We start from the raw sequence: 21,973 nt of genomic DNA, 5'->3' as shown, positions 1-21,973 counted from the left end.
ATTTTGACTGGCTGTTGCAATCTTTTGCAAGATTTTGAATTCTGCTGTGTTTCTTTCATGAGTTGGCGTCACAAAACATAAACTAAGAAGATTGACGGGGATTTTATATCACAGATGAGAAATTGATCGTCAACATTGTTGATCATGAAATACATAATTAGCCAACAGCTCAAAAATATGACAAAGTCAATATTTGGATCTATAGTTAACATCCCGCATGTTCTCATTGAAATCAAGACCAAACGGCAATTGGGAATGAGTTTAGCAACATAAAACTGGAGTTTCTGATTTCGTCCAATGTCCTCATCGTCATTACAAGTCGTCGCTGCTGTTTTGACCACATCGACTTTGATGCCTTACAGCTGCTTTCGAATGCAACCAACACTTAAACCAAAAGCATCGTGGCACTCGAGTTAGACACGCCGATAAAGAATCCAGCCAATTCAGCAATACACAGTTTATATTTATTTGATCTCTCAGAATGTGTTCAAAGCAGAGAAATAAACACTTGTTCTTGTTTTTTGTTTTTTTTTCTTCTCCAACATTACAAAAGGACCGTTTGGTGTGCCATGTAACCCCACGAGCGCATTATTCATAACGCAAGCCTAGCAATACGTGTGGGACGATGAGGCACCACACAATAATACTGCACCGTTATCACATATTTACAAGGGAAAAATAATCATTTAACCTCCCCTAACGATTAACGGCTGTCAGGAAAAAGATACGAAATGACAAGAGTGTCTAATGTGCATTCTTATGTGTGCCGACAGCAGACGATAAAAGTCAGCAATAATACGTAAGAGGTTTTTAATGTGTCTGACTTTGGTGGGGTTGTGGAAAATATAAAATTTGCCTGACAGGAAATGAAGGAGGGCAGAAAGACACTTGAGCAGAGAGGATCACTCCTGTTGCCAAATTCCGGCTTAGACCACGCTAACGCACATGCATGCACACACGCATGGGCGCACGCACACACGGGCACACGCACACGTACAGTGAGTGGCGGTGGAGAATGACACCCTTCAACATTATAGTTCCACACTTCCAGTCCCCGCTTTTTCCTCCATTTCACCTTTTTTTTCACACACAAAGTGTGAGCCTCAATGCTTGTCCATCTGCCGCAGCAGGGAGGCGGTGATCCATCTATTGTTTCAGACTGTAGTTCCAGAGAAATGCCCTGCAAGGGGATGACTTTGCCATTCTGCCACAGAGCCTTACATTCCACCGTGTCCACAGATTTCTCACGCAAAAAAAAAAAAATGCCACACATCCTGACGAAAGGTTGCCACCTCATACTCAGTATACAAACCGGCAGGTACCTCCCACTGAGGCAGATATGATAACTATCTAAAAGAAATTTCTTGAATAACGTATTTTCCGGACTATAGGGACACCGGTATATAAACAGCAGCGACTTCTTTTGAGAGAGAGAGAGAGAAAAAAAAACGACTTACAAGCCGCACCAGGCTATAAGCCGCAGTCTTCTACGTTGAAAAAACAATTATTTACTGCATGTACAGAACGATTTTGAACTGTGAATGCGCATAAAGGTACAGAAAAAGATTGTTAAAACAGTGCCTTTTAACACAGTAACAACTTTGCTCATTAAAACAGAACAGGCCCAAGAGAAAAAAAAAACAAAAAGATTTATTTAGAGTATTTTCTGAATTATACACCGCCCCCTAGTGGCGAAAGAAAAATCCACAGAAAAGCCGCACCGTTGTATTAGCCGCATGGTTCAAAATCTCTGAAAAAAAGTAGGGGCTTATCGTCCGGAAAATACGTTACATTTTTTCGTATGTTGTCCATTTTTTTTTCCATTTTGACATTGGAACAGTAAGAAAGGAGCCCCTTCGTCCCATTGGTCCTCATATTGAGTGAAACATATTACAAAGGTCAAGAAAAACAGATTAAGAGTTTCATTTTGTCCTATATATAACAAGTGGAGATTGTCAAGGTGTTGGCATTACGCTCCATGATCACGTGTCGCAATAAACCCTTCGTCTCCTGAGCAGCTCATCCAGATGTGACTGCGCTGCGGCGGCGTGCATCACCGTGGCTCTTATGAGTCTTTTTATTGGATTCCAATGAAAGAGGCGTAAATCAACGCGAGTGGTTTAGTTAGAGCAAATATTGGAGTGTGAAAAAGCTGCCTGGCATTTAGTGAAAGCTTCGTCTGTGAATAAAAGCGCAGCACTTTCCCCGCACCTTAAGTTCAGGCCTTTGATCCGTTCCCATCCCTTCATTTCGAGCATAATCCCTGACAGGAAAAGGTGAGAATACTTCCCCGGGCCGACACTTGTCTCTGTCACTCCGAAGCGCTTAAATGGTAATCTGGCGTACAAAATGTCTGTTAAAACCCATCAGAAAGAGCGTTTCCAAGATTTACAGAGAATCTTCTGGAAAGCTCTGCGAAAGTCTTGGTTGAAGATGGTGTAGATGACCGGATTTAATGAGCTGTTGCAGTAGCCGATCCAAAAGAAGAACTTGAAGAGAGTTTCGGGGATCTTGCATTTCTCCCTGCAGATTCCGTACAGGCTGTACGAGAAGAAAAAGGGGAACCAGCACAAAACAAAAACGCCCATGACCACAGCCAGGACGAAGGTGAAGCGTTTTTCTCGCGCCGCGGAGACTTTCTTCCTGTTGACTGTGCTTCTGCGTTTGCGGCGAGACGAGAAGAGCTCCATGGACTTGGAACTGGCACACGACTTCCTGCTGGAGAATTTGGAGGCCGAGCTGCTTTTCCGGCTGGACTTCCGCTCTTTTCGCTCATCCTGGTGATGTTTGGACGACGCGGAGCTTTTCTTGGGCTTCTCGTCTGACGAACTGCTGTCGTCAAAATCATCGTGGTGGTCCACGTGTGGCTTTTTCGAAGTTTTTGTCGAGGAAGTGCCCGCCGCGTGCTCCTTGCAATGGCCGTTTTCACATTCGTTGTCTTTAACGCTCCCGCCCCTTTCGGACTTAAACGAACCGGCTTTGTCCGCGTCGGTTCGACCGTTCTCCTGTGGCGAATCCACGTCCCTTTTCTTCTCTGACATGGTTCTGGTCCTGGTCTTTGCCACTTGGTATATCCGAATATAGACCAGAATCATGATGACGCACGGGGCAAAGAAGGACCCAATGCTGGAATAGAGAATGTACCAAGTCTCATCGTTTATAATACACTGCGGCGTTGTCTCGTTGTTGCTCCTGTCCATCGATATCAGCGGCGGGAAGGAGATGACAGCCGAGATCAACCACACCACCACAATCATCCCTTTGACCCTTTTCGGCGTTCTCTTCAAGTTGTACTCTACCGCCTGTGTCACCGACCAGTAGCGGTCCAAACTAATGGCACAGAGGTGAACGATGGAGGAGGTGCAGAATAAAACATCCAGAGCCAAGTAGATGTCACACCAAATCTTACCAAAAAGCCAGTAGCCCATAAGTTCATTCGCCAGAGAAAACGGCATGACCAGAGTGGCCACCAGGATGTCAGCACTGGCCAGAGACACCAGAAACAGATTTTGGGGTGGTTTCAGGGCTCTGCTGGTTAAAACGGCGATCACAACCAAGACGTTGCCCACTATCGTGAACAGGATTAGAAAACTGACAAGTCCAGCGAGACTCCAGATGGCGAGAGGGGGGTACTTGCTCTCGGAGGTGTTGTTAGTGGAGATATTGTCTGTCTCCATGCCTTCCTCTAAAGAGGAGAAATTCAAGAAATCCATGCTGGCAAATAGTTGACGGCGCTTAAAGATTCACGCGCATTACGTGAAATGTCACATTATGACTTGACAATGAAAAATTTTTTTACATCCATCAGGTCTTTTTTCCTTTTCTTTCCACTGGCTCGTTTTGCACATCCTGCAAGTCTCGTCTTAGTGAGAGATGCTGAGAAAAGTGTTTAATTCCAAATGTGCGCAGGATGCTCCGCAGCTCAGTGTCCGTGGTTAGAACGCGGACGCCCCTCTGAGCACGTCCTCTCTCCTCCTGCCTGCTCCTGCATCTCTCCTCCTCCTCCTCTCTCCTCCCCTCCTCCTTCGCTCCCCCGCGGAACGTTTCAGGCTGAGCGGGCGTGAAACAACCACGTGTCCATTTTTCTTTTTTTTTTTTTTTACGCCGAGAAAGGAGCGACCCTCTCCAACCCCAGAAATGAAACGAGCGCAATAATGGGAGAGAAATACGAAAACAGCACTTTCATCTTTTAATGGAACATCGTTGATGACATGCGCGCACGATGCTGACGCCGAGGAGGCGCATTTACGCGAATGCTCGTGTTGAAGTTATTGTGAGGGAGCGTGGCATGTTTAAGACTGTCAGTAGGCACTCATCACTGGAGGTCACAAAGCTGTCAAGAAGCTCATTGAGAAGCGAAGCAACAACCAGCCACACGTGCGAGAGCACTCACCTATATAAAATGATTATTTTTTATAATGCAAAAAAAAAATAATAAATCACACTCAATTTAAAGTGAAACATTTACATTTGTTTTTGCGCTCCAAATTAAGGTTTTTATTTTTCGGACTATACGGCGCACCTATAAATAAGCCGCGACACCTCTATTCTGTGGGAAAAAACTGACATACAAGCCGCACCAGGCTATAAGCTGCAGTTTTCCATGTTAAAAAAAAAAACTGATTCTTAAACCAGTGCCTTTTAACACGGCAACAACTTTGCTAATTCAAACAGAACAGACCCAAGTGAAAAAAAAATCAAGATTTATTTAGCGCATTTTCTGAACTATGGAGCGCCCCTAGTGGTGAAAGAAAAATCCACAGAAAATCCGCACCGTTGTATTTGCCACATGGTTCAAAATATAGGAAAAAAGTAGCGGCTTATAGCCCGAAAAATACGGTATACGGTACTTGGTAAAAAATCAATTTTACCATTATATAAATTAGAACGTTGACTTTAAACGAACAATCTAATATTTTTAGAGCGATTTGAATCAAAAAGAAAAAGATTATCAACTGACTACTGTTATGCACTTCTTTCAAAGTGTTATGCCTGATCTCCATAGTCGTGTCTCAGATATTTCAAAATAAATGCAAACACGTTCACATAAACAGGCCGATCATTTAGTAAATGACGGTGAGGAAAGGTCATCATTCTATAATGTTGCTCCCTCCAGACTGCCGACCATATTGGTGTGACAGGTGAAAGACATTGAATGACTGATGAATCCTAAACAATAATTACAGCAGAGTGCTTTGCCAAAACGCTTATTGACAATTGAAGGCCACCGTAATTTACAGCCAGACTGAGCACATAGGAGCAAATTCGTGGCAGTATTCCCACTGTCTTGGAGCAATATATTTTTTTCCTGTTTTTGAATGCCACAATTTAGAAAATAAAATGTACATAGTCACATGACCACCAATTGGCACCACTGACTGGTGTCATAAAATTACTTTTTATATATGAAGCAATAAACGATATATTTTAAAACAAAAATATTTCATCCAAACACACCACAACAAGTGTAGTTTTTACATAAATTACAAATGCAAATGTTTAATCTGTTTAATTTACAAGAGGATTTACAATAATGTGCACACCCAAGTGGGAATAAACATAATGAGATTATGGCTTTTCATGAATTCACCTTGTCTCATGAAAGAAAGGTTCAACAACATGGTGTTGTATTTTAAGCCGCCCAATTTTGACTTGCATGCATCCATCAAACTTGTTGAAAAGATACCTAATTGTCAGTCCTCTGCTCAAAATTGTTTATAATTCCAAGGTTGTTCCCTCATTGTTAAAAAAAAAAAAAAAAGTACCTGGTTGTCCTCCCTCAACAGCGCATTGTTTTTTGCCCCTCTTCAAATTGGGCTGCTCTAAAGTGAAAGTATTCTCAGTTTGAAGGACAGTTTTAAATATTTGAACAGGAGAACGCATATCCGTTTCATTATATTAAGTGCTCTCATGTTCTTCCACACCTGCCTACAGCCCCACCCTTGATTGTCTATAATTTGCGTATATTAACGTATCGACTCACATGTATCCTGTGAGAGCACATAGAGTGACCTTTCTTGTCCATAAAATCAAATTTTCCGACACTCTCCTTCCATTAATCGGTGACATGTTTACCTTGTGGTAATTGTGTTCATAAGAAGATGACTGGATTAATTGGAAGCGGTTATAGTGTGTATATTCGGCTGGCGGTGTTATCTGCCCACATCATGTGCACGACACGAGAGCAGCTGTGACGGCACATTGATACAAAATCAACCATCTGTCTTCTCCTGTCCAGAGGGGGAAACACCTCCGGCAGGTTTTGAGCCTACCAGGACAGCTTCATTAAATCCTGGCATTTATCGGACATATTCACTCCACTGAGAGGAGGAAGCTTTTCGCCGAAAGACAATACCTCGTTTTGACGTTTAATAGTGCTGGTGGCTTTATAAAGTTGGCAGTTAGTTGTGATGTGGGGAATATGAAGACAAAAGCACTCAGGTCAGATCTTGGTCAAAACTATTTCTTTTGTGTGAGATTGATTTTTTTCTCGCATTTCTTTGGATTGGTCTGCTGTATAAGACCTATTTCCGTACATTTTGCCGTCATGTTTGAATGTGTTAGGAAAGATAGAGCTGGGCAGTCCGTCCCAGGGTACGCCGGATTTTGGGGCGGGGGGTGGGGCGGTGACAAATTTTTAAAAAGTGTTCGATTAACAAAGGTCGCAGGCAAATGACCAAAATTGCCTCCGCCAAAAGCACAACGACCAACTATTTGTGTTCAAGCGTGCCGGTATTTGCTTATTCTGACATCACCCCCGGCTCCCGCCCGCTTCTGGGGCATACCATTACAAGAGGAGGGGGGAAATACCGGAGAGAGAAATAACAGAGGGGATGTCAAACCGTTAACCCACTTCAGTTTGATGAAACACTTATCACCCAAATAGGACCATAATAAGGTAAGCGGATTTTAATAGTAAATTAACCCGCTAATGATTGTTATCGTGATTGTGGTATTGCCCCCCTCTTGTAATGGTATGCCCCAGTAGCAGTAGTAGGTCGGGGTCCGGAACGCGGTCGGGAATGACAGTTTTTATGAATAAAGCCGGCCGGATGGGTACCGAGATAGCCGCCGGGGAGAGGGGACTGATCGTCAAAAAAGGGTCATGTGACCATCTCTGCTTATACGTGCTTATTTATTCACGTGTGTTCCTGCCCCATGACGGCACACATGCATGCACACCGCAAACGATTATAGCAGAACATAAACGTCCCCATCCGTCTTTCACCCTTCACAGCCTGGGCGCTATTCGTCTTTGTCCTCCTTGTGCTTTTTCGACATCACGCACGGCCAGTGATCCAGCGGTCATAATATAAAGTTGGGTTGTTCCGTTAAAGCCGAGCTCACGTAAGTAATGCCATGCAGTCGAAAAGTTGACGTGAGAAGTTGTTGTTTTTACCTCCACTCAATGTTCCCGTTAACCTCCCTCCGCTCTTGGAGGTGGACCTGGGCTCGGAGAATTGTAGCCCGGCATTCGGCTCCCCGGACCAGTGCTTTTATTGAGCATGTCTCACAGCTAAGTATCTGTCATTAATCAAAGACTGCTCAGCCGTATACTGAATTAAATAGAAGGCGCCGTTACGAGAAAGTCTTAATTGATCCTCTTCATAGCTTTGAGACGTAATAGGAAGGGCAAAATAGGTCTTGGTTCATCAGCCTGGGAAACAAACCTCGGATCACCTTCCCCAAAAAAAAAAAAATAAAAAAAAACCCTGCTTGTTCACATGCTGCCCGTTTAAATTCAACCAAGGCTGGAGTGATGTTGTCGGTCAGCGTGGGTGCACTCTAAGCTGATTTTGAACGGACAGACAAGCCTTATTATAAGCATTAACTCGTACCCTGGGGCCACTGCTCTGTCCGTGTAATGGCGACCACGGTGAGTGATCTTGGCTATTACTGGGCTCTTTTGCTAACGCTGTGACCTGCTCTGATGGAATAAAGCCGTCCTTTCGGCTAACCAGAAGCCAGTTTTGGGGTTGGAGACTCGAGATAACGTGTTTCACATTGATTCTTACCAAACTTTTCACATATTACACTTTGTAGCGTTTACTGCTCTGTAATCTGATCCGATGGAGGCTGTTGTACAAAACAAATTGCTCTGTTGCTCCTCTGCTCTTGACTTATACACCTGTGCAGTACAGGAATAATTGTGGAGGACTGAATTCTATTCAGCGTGGTGATGCTGGATAATTCCACCTAATAATTTGAACTATATTTCAAAAGTACTGGCCTTTATCATACACAGTGTTCTAAAATATTTTACATAATTTCATAGTTAATAACAACCAATTCTTGCTTAAATTAGGCTAAATTGTAATGTAAAAACTATGTTTAATTTAAAACTTAAGTTTAAGGTTTTACTCGGTTTCGGTTGAATCTTCAATAAAACGTCAATAAAAAATACAGGTAAATACAGATAAACCAACTGGAAAGTAGACGTGCAGAAGTCGTGGGTTCGATTCCGGCTTCATACTTCCTGTGTGGAGTTTGCTTGTTCTCCCCGTGCCGATGTGGGTTTCCTGCGGGTACGCCGGTTTCCTCCCACATTCCAAAAACGCGAATGGTTGTTCGTCTTTGTGTGCCCTGCGAATGGCTGGCAACCAGTTCAGCTTTGTTTATTAACCTGTAATACCCATCCATTAAATACGTTCCTCGACACAATTATTAATTTACATCTAAAAATGGAACAATCCAATCCAAGGACACAATAATTCATTAATTGATCATTCTTGGAACGGATTCCTGATTGTGTCTGATGAAAACGGCTGCAGGCAACAGAGAGGCTTTTTAGGTCCCAACAAAATGGTGTAAACTGCATTTTAGATTATTTAATGAATAATGTTATTGTTTAGAGGACAAAGGATTTAATGGGCTGGCAAAAAAAATATTAATTCAATAACTTTCTTGATATTCTATTTTGGAAAATTAGTCTTATTACTCAACAAAGATTTTCCCGCTGATGAATTAGTGCTCTTATCAGCAACGTAAGCCTCCACAGCTTGTACTCTGTTGTAGTTTTCATTGGTCCTCCACAATAGGGTGTATTGTTGACATTGACAAATAGCCATGCTACCTCAGCAGACAACTTCTGTGTAGATAATGCAACAAACCGTTCAGCAAAGCAACATCCAGCCCAGAGGAGTTTCTATCATCGCCTTACAGAGCAGAAGTGTCTTTTTCTTCGAACCTTTCTAACCTCACCCAGTCTGTTCAAATGCCTCATAATCACTTTAGTCTACGTTGGAAGCCAGAGACTTCCATTCTTTGTAAGTTTATACCAAAATTGTTGATTTTGTATTATCTGTCTCAGCTCTGAATCCCACCACTGCCCAATCATCCTGTCACTACCACAAGCTTTTTCATCTCTTGTGCAACGTGTCAATGAGATTACAAGTGCGACTGAAGGGCAAGGTATCGTAATGTTGCCTCTATTTTAAGACAAGGTGATCTTCAGCAACCGTACGCTCTTGCTCATGTTAGCCAGTCGGCTGCATGCCACATGTTTCTGCTGTCAAGATGTCATCCAATTTCGGATGACAGAAAACAAAGGTCAGAAACGGATTTCTGCTATAGGTTATGAACATAGCCTTGGAAGAATCCACTTGTCATACAGCTGGTCCACTGTCCCAGGGCTAGAATAAAAACCACACTGCTCCTCCTGAATCTGAGATTCGACTTCTCAATGGACCCTCCTCTCAAGCATGTCTGAATAGAGCTTACCAGAGAAACTGTGGAGTGTGATCCTCACTCGTACTGAGGCACTCTTCCTGATGTCCATGCGATGCTGCGAGGCGTGTCAACCAGGAGAACTCCCCGTGGAATAAACGTTGACTTATTTGCAGGACTGGATTTTTTTTTTCCCTTAATGTGTAATAATGCGCCTTATAACTTGGTGCGTCGTATATATGGAAATTTCCCAAAAATAGACCAGTTCATTAAGACTGTGCCTTAAAGTGAGAATTTGAGAAGAGGGCAAAGTGTTTTTCATGACGCTCTATATATTCTGTCATTTTTTTTTTTATTTGGTTTGGTACAATGAGCGTTCTCTAATCTAATTTATGTGCCTTGGCTCTATAAAGATGGGGAAACAGAAACACAGCTCGAGAAGACCACACCTAAAATAAAAAGGTGTAATTTACTTCAACTGTGAATCGCCTTCCTTTAAAACGCATTTCTTGCCAGCCACAATGTGTAGAATTATCAACTGGTTAAGTTAAACACCCGAGGGGGAACCCTTTCCCATCCAAACAATTAAGACCACTGTAATGTACCATCTGCAGCAAGGCGTAGGCTGAGCGCCATCTAAGCCCCCCCATCTTCACTCTGGTCGATATATCATTTTATGAGAGATGCCAAAATGCACACTGTAAAGCATATAAGGACCAGCGAGGCAGGAAAACAGAAGAGGGAATGGAGGCAGGTTGGCAATAAATTGAACAGTTGAGACAGGAGAGGAAATAGAAAGAAAAAAGAGGCCTCCTTGGCTGGATGGTCAAAGGACATGACTGAAAAGACACCTTTTACTTTCCAGTACATTTGCAGCATGGGGGAGAGTTGGTTTGGGGGTTGGTTGGGGAATTTTATTCCATTAGGGATAGCACAGAGGGCCATTAGTTAACACGGTCACTTCACAGCTGAACCCTGCCGTGTGCCAGGTTTTTACTGTGTAGATTTTGCACGTTGTCCCTGTGTTTCTGTGGATTCTATCCAGATACTCTGTCTTTCCAAAAACAGACATGTTGAGTCCTTATTCATAAAATAATTGTCCTCTGTCCTCATCCATCCTCGTCCTTTAAAAGCGCTTCCATCCTTGAATTTCAACAGGTCAAAAAAAAAATACATTCGTGCATGTCAAGAGGTGAATGGCAGTTATTTTTTATAATTCACAAACATTATTTATTGCTCATTCGCTGGATAATTTCTTATTTACATCTACTTACCATCATTTCCAGACTACAAAACAAAGCTGATTAAAAGCCACAGGAGAAAATTTTTGCCATAAAAAATTGATTTGTCCTGGTGCCATTCTTACCATATGGTGTCCTTAAGCTGCACAAAAAGTTAAATATTTTTGTTTCAGTCAAAACTGGGTGTATTTATCTTTCTAACGACTTAGTTTTTATTTGTTTGCGGTATTGATGCGATTGTGCAACTGTACCAAATCGGACAAATATGACAATATATTTATTGAAACATTTAACTCATGGCTACACAACTATTCAAATGTCAAAAAAGCATTTTTTCCACAAAGCAGTCAAATAATCCAGACGCCATTTCATGAGCGTTCACACTCGGGGTGCGACTTGTCCTCCACGAACCCTCCAAGGCCCGAAGTGCCTTGTGTGGCACAGGCAGAAGACTCAAGGCCAAAAACACCACATTCTTCTGGTTAATGGTCAATTCTGACAGATTGAGCTGCGTGACTTCATTCCAGGAGTACTCCATAAGCTGCGACGTCAAACAACAATGATCATTGGAGCCACTCTGTGAATGCAAATCATTGGATCAGGGTCACAAAGTCTCCTACATTCATTTGGCTGATAATAGATGGAAGAAATAACTGTATGTTTTTCGTTGCTTGAAACCTGCTGAATTGAATGTATTTAAGATTCCTCATGCTTGTGAGACTTTTCCTCCATTCTAGAAAACACTGCTTTGTTGCATTCCCTGCAATTATTTTACCTATAGCGTTGTCCGAATTATGGGGACATGGGCCGTGTCCTCATAATTCAAATTGTCCTCGCAGTGTTGTGTGTATACACAGGTCAAATGTCCCCATAATGCATAAAAACAAACACACACACACACACATTCTCAACCCTGACCTTTTTAAACTGTAAAATGTAAAGTTAATGATGTACAAGCCCAGCATATAGGCATGAAATATCCTTCTGCTCGCTGTTTCAAATGAAATCAGCCTACAAATAAAAAGCTCTCAACCAGCTCACAAGAAAAGCAACACTCTCGCAAAAGTGAAACAGGTGTTTGGTGATACTTCGGCTTGCCTGAGGAGGCTGAATCTCTGCACAACATTTTCCACAAATATTGAGTTGCATCACACCACACCAGTAGATGTGTTGTTTATTAAGTTCTTCAGGGAGTATAAAATCTCAATGAATATTTAACAATTGTCATCCCAACCGCTAATACTGGCAAAACCAGCAGAATGGAGGATGGAAGCCTGAGACAAATATTTAAATACACGTATCATGTTACATGGCTCACAATGAATATCCCACATACAAGGACAATGACTAGCATCAAAATTTCTAGCCATAGTTTATGTCAGAACGTGCCTCCATGCAGAGTACACGATCATATTGACAGCATTAATAAACACTTTTTGACTTACCCGAACACTCTGACACAAGAACTTTTTATTCTCATGGCACTGAATTTGAACAGGAAAAATTAATTCCTCTTTGTACCCAACATTTATTTCATCAAGTGGGACAACAAGAACATTTTCTGCTTTTCAACAAGAACATTATAGAAATCGCGCAATTTGCTCTCAGCATCACACACGAATGAAAGACATTGACAATGCAAAAACAAACTTTGCAATGACTCACAGCTCACAGTTACACATACTAACTGGTACATTGACAAACGACTCACAATGACAAATGATGCTTGGAAAGTGAAGCAGAGAGAAATAGATTAGATTCTCAGATCGGGACGGGAACAGGCTCAAACGCTTTGATTTTCTTATTGCCCACATCTAGCTTGTCTCTGATTTTGAGATTTTGCACCTATCACGCTGAGCTCGGAATAACTGAGTCGAGACAAGTCTCACCAAACTAAAGCACGTAAACATAGTATTAAAGTCCACGTTAACTCAAACCACCTTTGAATGAAAAATAAGAAACCAAAAACAATATGCTGCAATATCAAATCTCACCTATATCTCGTCTTAGTCAGTCGATGCAGAACCCAACCGGAAATAGCATCAGAACTACAACCTTTTGGAATTTTTGCTTGACTAAATTGGATCTCAATCTATTGCCGAACGAGATGACCAAAATTCGACTTAGACCAATAAACATTTCCGTCCCAAAGAGTAGAACCAAAAGTAAATCTGGCTTCCAGAAGCAGCACTGACCAATGGCAGCCAGAATGGTCTCTGACTGGTAATCATATACTTTCCATCACCATGCTGATAAAAAAAAAAAAAAAAAAAAATCCTCAACAGGGTTGAGGAATAGCTGGTCGATTAAGAGGAACTCCATCAACATACTGTTGCGGTTTACAAACCACTGCCTGATGATGTTGAAGTGATGGAAAGTGACATTGTCACAATCGATCACATGGCTTGGCAAGTCATTTCCAGTCTGACCCCTCGCTTGCTCAGGGATAAGGTTCCTATAGGCTACAGAGTGTCTAAAAAGGTGACAAGATGCTCTGGATCGTATGGCCCAATAATGGAAAATGTCTGCTCGCGCACCAATCTCGGAGATGAAGTTGTGTTGTTCACTTGCTTCTTTCTTGTTATCGACCCGGGTCCAATTCTTGTCCTTTCATTGTCAGACACTGTAACAGTGTTTATGCTCCGGCAATTTGTGCAGTGCCATTCGTAATTAATGGCAGCCCTAGATAAGATATGCTCTTTAGCTTATAATGAAGTGAGTTTTTTCTACATAATGTAGAACAGAAATAAATACGACCTTTCAAGTGCATTAATTCACTATATTTTTTCACACGATGGAATGATCCAGAAATAAGGATCTTTGACGAGTCCTCTTTGCACAATCTCTCTAAATCATCCGGCGACTTGTGTCCTGGTCCTTTGAGCTTATTCCACAGGCTCTCAATGGGGTTGAGGTCTGGGGACTTGGCTCTATGTCTGTTGAACCATTCCTACAAACAAATTCTACAGGATGTGTATGCTTCTGGCGTGCTAAAAATTATGGAACGCGCTGTATATAATTGCCAGTTGGTGGTTTATTCGATGTGCCAGATGGAACATCGTCGATACACACGTGGTGTATTTCCAAGCCAATGGCCCTTTGAAATGTTTGGGTCAACAGGTTGAGTTCATCTGTATGACCCACCTCAGGTGGATGACCAGGGCCGCCGCCCCTCCTTCTGCAAGCCCTTCCTTGGTTTGGAAAGATTAAAAGCTCTTATTTTGTAAATAGCACTCAAGATTCGTCTTCAAATGCTTAACTCTGAAGAGGAGCCATTACAAGTTCAAATGCTACAAGGAAACTGCATTTAAACGGGGACGAGAAGTATTCATTACGAAGAGATTAACCTTTAAGGAAAGTGGAAAGACGAGGAGGAGAATCGCAGCAAAAAATAGTTTGCCGTTTCTACTTATTGAATTGTTCTCTTCACCTTCAATAAGCAAGCGCTTTGTTAAATGAATTGGAACCGATTAGCTCTATTTACCATTGCAAGCGAATGGCGAGACAAGAAGAAAACCACATGCAGGGGGTCAGCGGGACAAGATGGGCACTCTTAAACGTAGCTCACATGAACGCACACTGAGCATATTCTTGAAGACTTACACACAGAAATATGGACACACGCACATGGTCTGCTGCTTCCAACTCTAAATATGAACATGCTGTGGCTCATTCAATTACATTTGCACTTAATAGAACAAAGATTGTAAAGTATGCGGCAACCCCCACTCACGCTCTTCCGCGGGAGTGGCAGGCATTGTTATTCCGCACACATTTGGTCTGGACTCACCAAGTAAAACCAACCACACACATGTATTTATTTTCTGGCGCTCATACTCAAGATGGAAGCAAAGATTAAGCAATATCACCCAATTAATGGAAATTATAATTCATAAAATGCCCCAATCTTAAACAATAATTGAAAGTGGGCAATAATGCGGCCAATGTGCAGTTGGTATGAGTGTCGATGAGTTATATGACGGGCTTTGAAATGTAATACAGCACTTGTATTTTACACAGTTCAGATCAATTCTGGCTGTTTTTTTTTAGAAATCTTTCAGATTTCCAATCACATGCATTCCACAGGCTGCTGCAAAGTAAAGCAATTTTTAACAAGGTCCATTTTTATTCAGGTTGAATATGAATACGGCATTTTCCTGGATGATAAGATGCTATTTTTTTCCTAGATTTTGAACCATGCAACCAATACAACGGTGCGGCTTTTCTGTGGATTTTTCTTTCACCACTAGGGGCGCTCTAGAGTTCAGAAAATAGACGAAATGAATCTCAATTTTTTTTCTCTTGGGTCTGTTCTGTTTTAATTAGCAAAGTTGTTGCCGTGTTAAAAGGAACAGTTTTAACAATCTGTTTATGTACCTTTATGTGCATTCACAGTACAAAATTGTTCTGTACATGCAGTAAACCACTCATTTTTTTCAACATATAAAACTGCGGCTTATATTCTGGTGCGGCTTGTACATCTTTTTTTAGATTTGCAGCGGGTTTTATGCAGGTGCGCCTATCCATCTTTTCCTCTGTAAATGATGGTGAACCTGTTAGTCACAGTTTGTACGATGTTTTATTATTGTTAATGTTTTATGCCACGCCTTCTGTAATTTGCTTTGCTGCAGCTGCAACTGTTGTGAAAGCACAATATAAATAAATGTGATATATATAGTCCGGGTCCCAGTGGCCGAATGCGGTGGACGATTATAGAAGACAACAGGATGCAGAATTACTTTTTTTTTTACTTACTGGAATAAAAATGTATGAGCACAAGCTTGTCAATGTCGAAGGTTAGATATTTTTGGTCAGCTGGAGGAATGAATAGAAATGTAAGACAGTATTTAACAGCAAGTGAATATGACTGCAGAGAAGAGCTGGCAAAATATCTCCATGGAGAAAACTCTGAATTTGTTGATGAATTCAGATGAGCTCCAAGCACTCAAGAGTAACCAACCAAATGTTCCTTGTAGTTGCAACTCAGAGCTACAAAACTACCAGGAGGGATTTTGGACCATTCCTCTTTACAAAACAGTTTCAGTCCAGCAATATTCTCAAAATGTCTGGCGTGTCTCGCTCTCTTGAGAATATCGATTAGGTTGAGGTAAGAACTCTGAATTGGCCACTCAAGAAAGCGCATTTTCTTCTGTTGAAGCCATTTTCTTGTTGTTTGACTTCTGTCCTACGGCTTGTTGTCTTGTTCCAGCACAGTGGCAGAAAAATTGTGTGAAGTTCTCCCGCCAAATAGCCTTTAGGAAGCCTGCGAAAGAGTCAAAAACCATGATACACCCTCAATCATACCTCACTGTTGGGTTGAGGTTTAAACGGTGAAGTGCTTTGTCTTTTTCCTTCCTTCCAAACAAGACAAAATTTGGAGTGATTACATTTATTGTAAAGTATATTTGTTTACATTTATATTATGTTATAGTTGCATCTAGTGGCAGGTCCTTGAAGGACAAAAAACTACTTAAGTTGTTTGAAAAGGGAAGTGGTTGTCACATCTTATGCGCCTTGGTTTTAATTTAGTAAATGCAGCTGTAATTCCTAAAACAATTCAAGAAGCATTCTAAACATATATACTGTGCTCTAAATACTCTAATGTACAATTCTAAAAGTACTGGCTTCAAGACCGACTGAGAGACACAAAACGTGAAAAGTTACTGTCACCTGTAAGGACATACCAACGACGCACAGTAATGTGGTGCATGGGTCAGAGAGACGAATCTGTACAGCAAAATTCCTACAAACTTTCATGTTCCAACTCGTCCGTACTATATCTTTGAAATCTACGATCAATGAAGAGGCACATAGCAGACACTGAAGCGTGAAATGAGTCGCCTCCATACGTGGGTGCCGAGCTTATACACTCACTGCCTATACTCGAACGTTGACGTGCATCAAGCAACAAAAATGGCTCTGGATTGTAAATACCTTCACTTGATTTTTTTTGGAATGGCTTGGATGGCGAATAAACCATAATTAATCACGACGACAGAGTGTTGCTTCCTCTGAGAGTTTGTTAGATTTCGCCTCAGCTGGCTACACTGACGACTCTGTTGTGGTACATGAAATTCTGTCAGTATGTGAACCCGGCCATTCCAAGCTCCCATGGAGAAGCTTGGAGCATGAAATGGAACATTAACACCTCCGTAGCAGTGTTGTTCCCACACATCCCTCAGCAGTGTGAAACCAGATGGAGAGCTTCTCTCAGGGAGCAGTTCAGCATCTTCGCTCCTGCGCTCTTTAAACCGTTGCAATATTATCCAGCATCGCAGGTGGGCAGCGTACTCATTGGAATAATAATTTTTCTGCTCCTGACTTCATCGCTACACACGACAGTACTGCGTTCGTTAGGTGCATGAGTGTGTTTGTCTCATAATTCACCCGCTTTAATGAAAAAAAAACAAATGACTTTTGAAAAAATTTAGTTTTATGTCCGCACCGCGGGGGGGGGGAAACAGCTTCGCTTACTGTTAGCCAATCAAAATGTCAACGACATATGGTGTGTCAGAGAGGATGATGAGCAACGATCAAAGTACAGAAGGGGGGTGATTAAAAAAAAAAAATCAAATGCCACTTCAGCAGTATTTATCAGCTGACTCTCAATTATCTGCAGAGTAATTTATATATTTTTGCATTTTTCTCTGAAATTTTCAAGTTGTATTTTTTTTTTGTAAGAAAAATGCCACTGTCATACGTCAACGCTCAACTTGCTAATCCGATAAATCTTAATGCTGATTCCTGATGTGAGGCAAAGGCCTCTTACGTAACGTCACAAAAATTACGAAAAATAAAAAAACGTCCTGGCTTTCCGCCGATCATGTCCGATGTTTACCAAATCTGACTGAGGCCAGACTGTTGTGAAATGGCACCATGGCGAAAGGGACTTGCTTTAGTGAAGACAACCGTTTCCTTTTTCCTGACCTCAGTCCAATTCGGGAAATATCTACGGAGCCCCTATATAGAGAAAAAACTTTGTTTCAAATTTATGAACTCTGAAAAAGCCATGCCATAACTTCAATGCCATATATATATATATATATATATATATGTATATATGTATATATATATATATATATATATATATATATATATATATATATATATATGTATATATCAAATAAATAAATTATTAACCAGAGCAACTATTCCAATAGAATGTGAAAATTGAAAATTATTATCTATTTCTGATTTGTAGCTCTGGAGCAGGAGTGTTGTTCACTTTTAAAGGGTAAGAGCAAATCTCTTTGAGTCACTTCTCGCAAATGCAGCTCCCGATAACGGCACGAGGGGGAAAAAAAATGATTTGAAATTTATGTTGTTTTCTTCTCTTGTCATATGATGGAATGTGGGTGTACAATTACAGTTGTGTGCTGAAACGGAATACGGCTATATTTGACTTGCTAACTCATTCTTGCTCGTCCAGGCCCTTTAAAAAAAAAATCTGTTTTTTTATATTTGTGTGTATTTGTTAGCACACTTGTGGATATGCGCTTGGCTGGTGAATGTCCCGCTGTAATGTTCAACAGCGATGCTGTATTTCACAGCTTGTGCATTCCCTCCCTTCATTGGGACTGTTTCCATGTTGTTTTTCTCGACACAAAATGCAATATTGCCTGCGCCCGAGGCTGCAAGGTTCTAATGTAGTTACCATTGTCTTTTCTCCAACATCCACCCACATCGCTCTATCTTTTCATCTCATTCTGTCCTGGTTCATTCTTGTCTCCAAGGCGTCTCTTTCCCTTTTATGTGATTAAAGTAAAACACTCAAAGAGACAATATGTGGTCTCGCTTTAATTTCTATATATACAAAATCCAATTTAAATAAATTTAAAAAAAGTATGTATGTTTATACGAAAGGCCATTCTGCTTGTAGAAATACTGTGAGAATGACCGCATAATTTACCCCTCATCGGTTTGCTGCAAATATGATTTACAAGTTTAGGATGCTCAGTGCAAAGGCAAGGGCGACGCAACTGAGATAAAATGAAAATCGTAAAAAAGTGAGATAGAGGTCATTTTGAGAGGGATGAAGCAGATGAAAGAAGGGAGAGAGCGAGAGTGGTTGGTGTGCAAAAATACCGCGATCACAATGACACTGTCCATCAAAATTGGGCCATAGACTGAATCGAGTCCATGTTGTCACTCATAAAAGAGACTTCATGCACTCACTCACATTTGTTTTAGTCAAACGATGCTGTGTAATTTGCCTATCTGTCTTCCTCCATCGGTCACAAACGTCCGTAAATCACCGGACTAACCATGCATACGAGAAACATCGGCTCAGGACGAGCTGCTACCCGGCGCGGTCTGCATCCTCATTTGTTAATTTATGGCCTCAGCTCACTTGGGTGGCACACACACATGCAAACTCACATGCATATACTCATCAGAGTGGAATGCAGCATTAGCCGAGCTGGCTCGGCGGCTTTGCAGTGTGGACCACTGAAGCAAGTGATAAGCTGTAATGACAGAAGACAGGACCGAATGGAAGAAAAGGACCAAAATCTTCTCTCTTCCCTTATAGCAATTGGTAGAGATCACCAGAGCATATGATAGGATTATGGAATGGTCGGAAAGTGAAAATGAGATGGAGAGATTAAATGAAGTGGTGAGGAAAAAGAAAGGTGATCTCTTTAAGGTCTCGTTGAGGAAATGAGAGACATCAAAGGGCCTTGCATGAGCTAGAATGCAAAGATGGTAATAAAGACGGTGAGTTGGCCACTGATAGAAGGTGTGTCTCCTGAGTTCTATATGTCGAGATTGACTATCAAATCTGGTTAGGCTTTGTTATAAGGGCAAATTTAGGCTAGGCAGAAAAGATTGAGCGGCTTGCAGGGCACAGGCAGATTGGAGTGGTGATCTTATCTGTGAGATGAAAAAAAAAAAGGGTGGTGGAGTAAATGAGGCTTAGACAATATGGTTGCTTAAAAGCTAGTGATGGGAAAATGAAGCTTCAAATTTGCTTCATGAACCAGTTATTATATTTTTGTGTCCTCTAGATGGCAAGTCAGCCCAATGTTGAACAGAGAGTGCCATCGACAGGAGTACAAAAATACTACAATTGGTTCATGAAGCGCATTTGAAGCTTCATTTACCCATCACTACTAAAAGCCTACTTTCTAAATCCAGTGTCCTGCAAATGGAAGACAAATTGAAGGATTCAGCAGCCACATTCTTCACCGTATTAAACATTAAAATCAGTCAATCGCAAACGAAGGCAAAAACAAGTTTTAGATTGGCGCATTTTTTTGATAAATCTCTAAATTTCTCTCGCTCGGGCGCTTTATACACCATACTAATGCTGGCATCAGATTTTGATGCTCTAACAAATGTAGTTATCATAGCAACCTGAAAAAAAAAACTCCAAGATGGCTGAGGATCTTTGCACTGTTCAACCCACATGGAACCGTATTCGTGTCTCTAGTATCATGTCGCGTTCCTAAATAACTCACATTCAACGTGTATTCATGTTTTAGTGCTTTTGAAGCCAACTGAGCTTGTTTCTGAACCTGTTGTTTTGTTTTGTCGCACTTGGGTGCTGGCGCATAATGTGGTTCTTTCCATCTAGGTCAGGGTCTTGCACTCCAAGTGTGCTGAATCAATAAGGGCCATGAACTACTCTTACTGTGTGCTATGGTCCATGAGACAGCGTGAAAATGAAGATAAGTTATTCTTCAAGATCTGGAACAATGGAGATCTTGTATTAAAAGCTGGATTATAGAAATGTCTTCTTATACTTTATACTTTTGCCAAAAGCATCAAATGAAATTTTGAAAATGTAAACATATATGAAAATGTTCATCAAATTTGCACAGCTTTGAGGTTCTCCATAAAAGTTCCGCTGGAGTACAAGAAGATAGAAGAGTGGGACAGAAAAAGGCTTTGATGCACTTTCGTCCTCTGATCAGTGTTTACTTGCAAACGCTTTGCAGACCAATGACTTGTCAGTTAGTTTTGTGAAAATTGCTTTTAAAAGAGATAATGACATAAGACAAATATAATGTTTGATCTTTTCTTAATCCACCCCCCCCTCCCTCCCCCACTGCCCCACGTCACATAGAAAAAGGATATTGCCACTATCATGTTATCTTGGGCTGTCCCACCTTCTCGCTGGCTTTTGTCCATCTATTATTTTAATTTGAGCTCTACGGTATATCTTTTTGGGTTGTTGTCGATGAATACTGTAATTTCTCACGTATAACCCCAGTTTGTTTGCCTTGAGAAAAAAATCACCAATTATATTTAGTTTTGTTGTCTTGTTTCTTGTCCATGTCGTCTTTTTTTTCCCACCTGTGTCCATCAGCTTTCTGTAAACCAATCATCACTTTCTTGTCTTTGTCAGATCATTGTTTGTGTTCTGATTTTTTTTAGGACTTTGTTGATTTCGTATTTTGATTTTTCACCAGCAGCATTTTTGTTTTTGGAAGCTCACCCTGCACTCTTGGTATGTTACTCCCACTTTCCCTACATTTAGGTCCGCCTCTTGCCTCCACTTCACCGTGCAAACTCACCTATGACTGTCGATTAGATTTCAAATTATAATTAAAAAAAAGGCTTGGTTTGGCTAGAGCCAGTCACCACACAAATCCACTTGAAAGAAGCATCGAGGGGATGAAAATAACTACCGGCATAATAAATAAAAGAAGACATCCAGAGTGTGTTTCTGAATACAAGAGAAGAGAGATATTGTCTGGGTGACATATTATTTTGATCAAGCCAAGCTGTGAAGGGAACGAGAGCATTATTTGACAGGGTTGTTGTCATTTTACTCAATTGATGTTCTTTCCTCCTCATTTTCATCAGCGTCTGCGGCTTCTGATTTACATCGAAGGAGACCGACTGAGCGACACGACCCTAATTTACTCTTTACAGACATGGTGGGCTGCTGCCCAGTGACCACCTGGCCCTGTGTGATAGCGCTAACTCAATAAGGAATGTCGAGTGACAGATGAGCGGCAGTTGTCAGACGGCACAGTGTGGTATGTTTGTGTACGCTACGTGTATGAGTAAATGCGCAAAGGCATCACTATTTGTCAACTTAGAAACGACTGAAGTAAGTA

General features: G+C 41.3%; 1 protein-coding gene across 1 annotated transcript; it reads right to left on the bottom strand.

The window, feature by feature from the left end:
• Window positions 1-523: 523 nt before the first annotated feature.
• Window positions 524-3,980, bottom strand: adra2c (adrenoceptor alpha 2C). The gene has a single exon (XM_088303782.1). It carries the CDS (start codon window positions 3,711-3,713, stop codon window positions 2,367-2,369), a length of 1,347 nt encoding a protein of 448 aa, XP_088159908.1. The 5' UTR covers window positions 3,714-3,980; the 3' UTR covers window positions 524-2,366.
• Between the last annotated feature and the right edge of the window lie 17,993 nt (window positions 3,981-21,973).

The sequence above is a fragment of the Idiotropiscis lumnitzeri genome, chromosome 8 (assembly GCF_059441095.1).
Source record: "Idiotropiscis lumnitzeri isolate Australia: NSW breed Sydney's pygmy pipehorse chromosome 8, RoL_Ilum_1.0, whole genome shotgun sequence".
In the NCBI taxonomy this organism is placed as follows: Eukaryota; Metazoa; Chordata; class Actinopteri; order Syngnathiformes; family Syngnathidae; genus Idiotropiscis; species Idiotropiscis lumnitzeri.
This window is presented reverse-complemented; position numbering and strand designations above follow the sequence as displayed.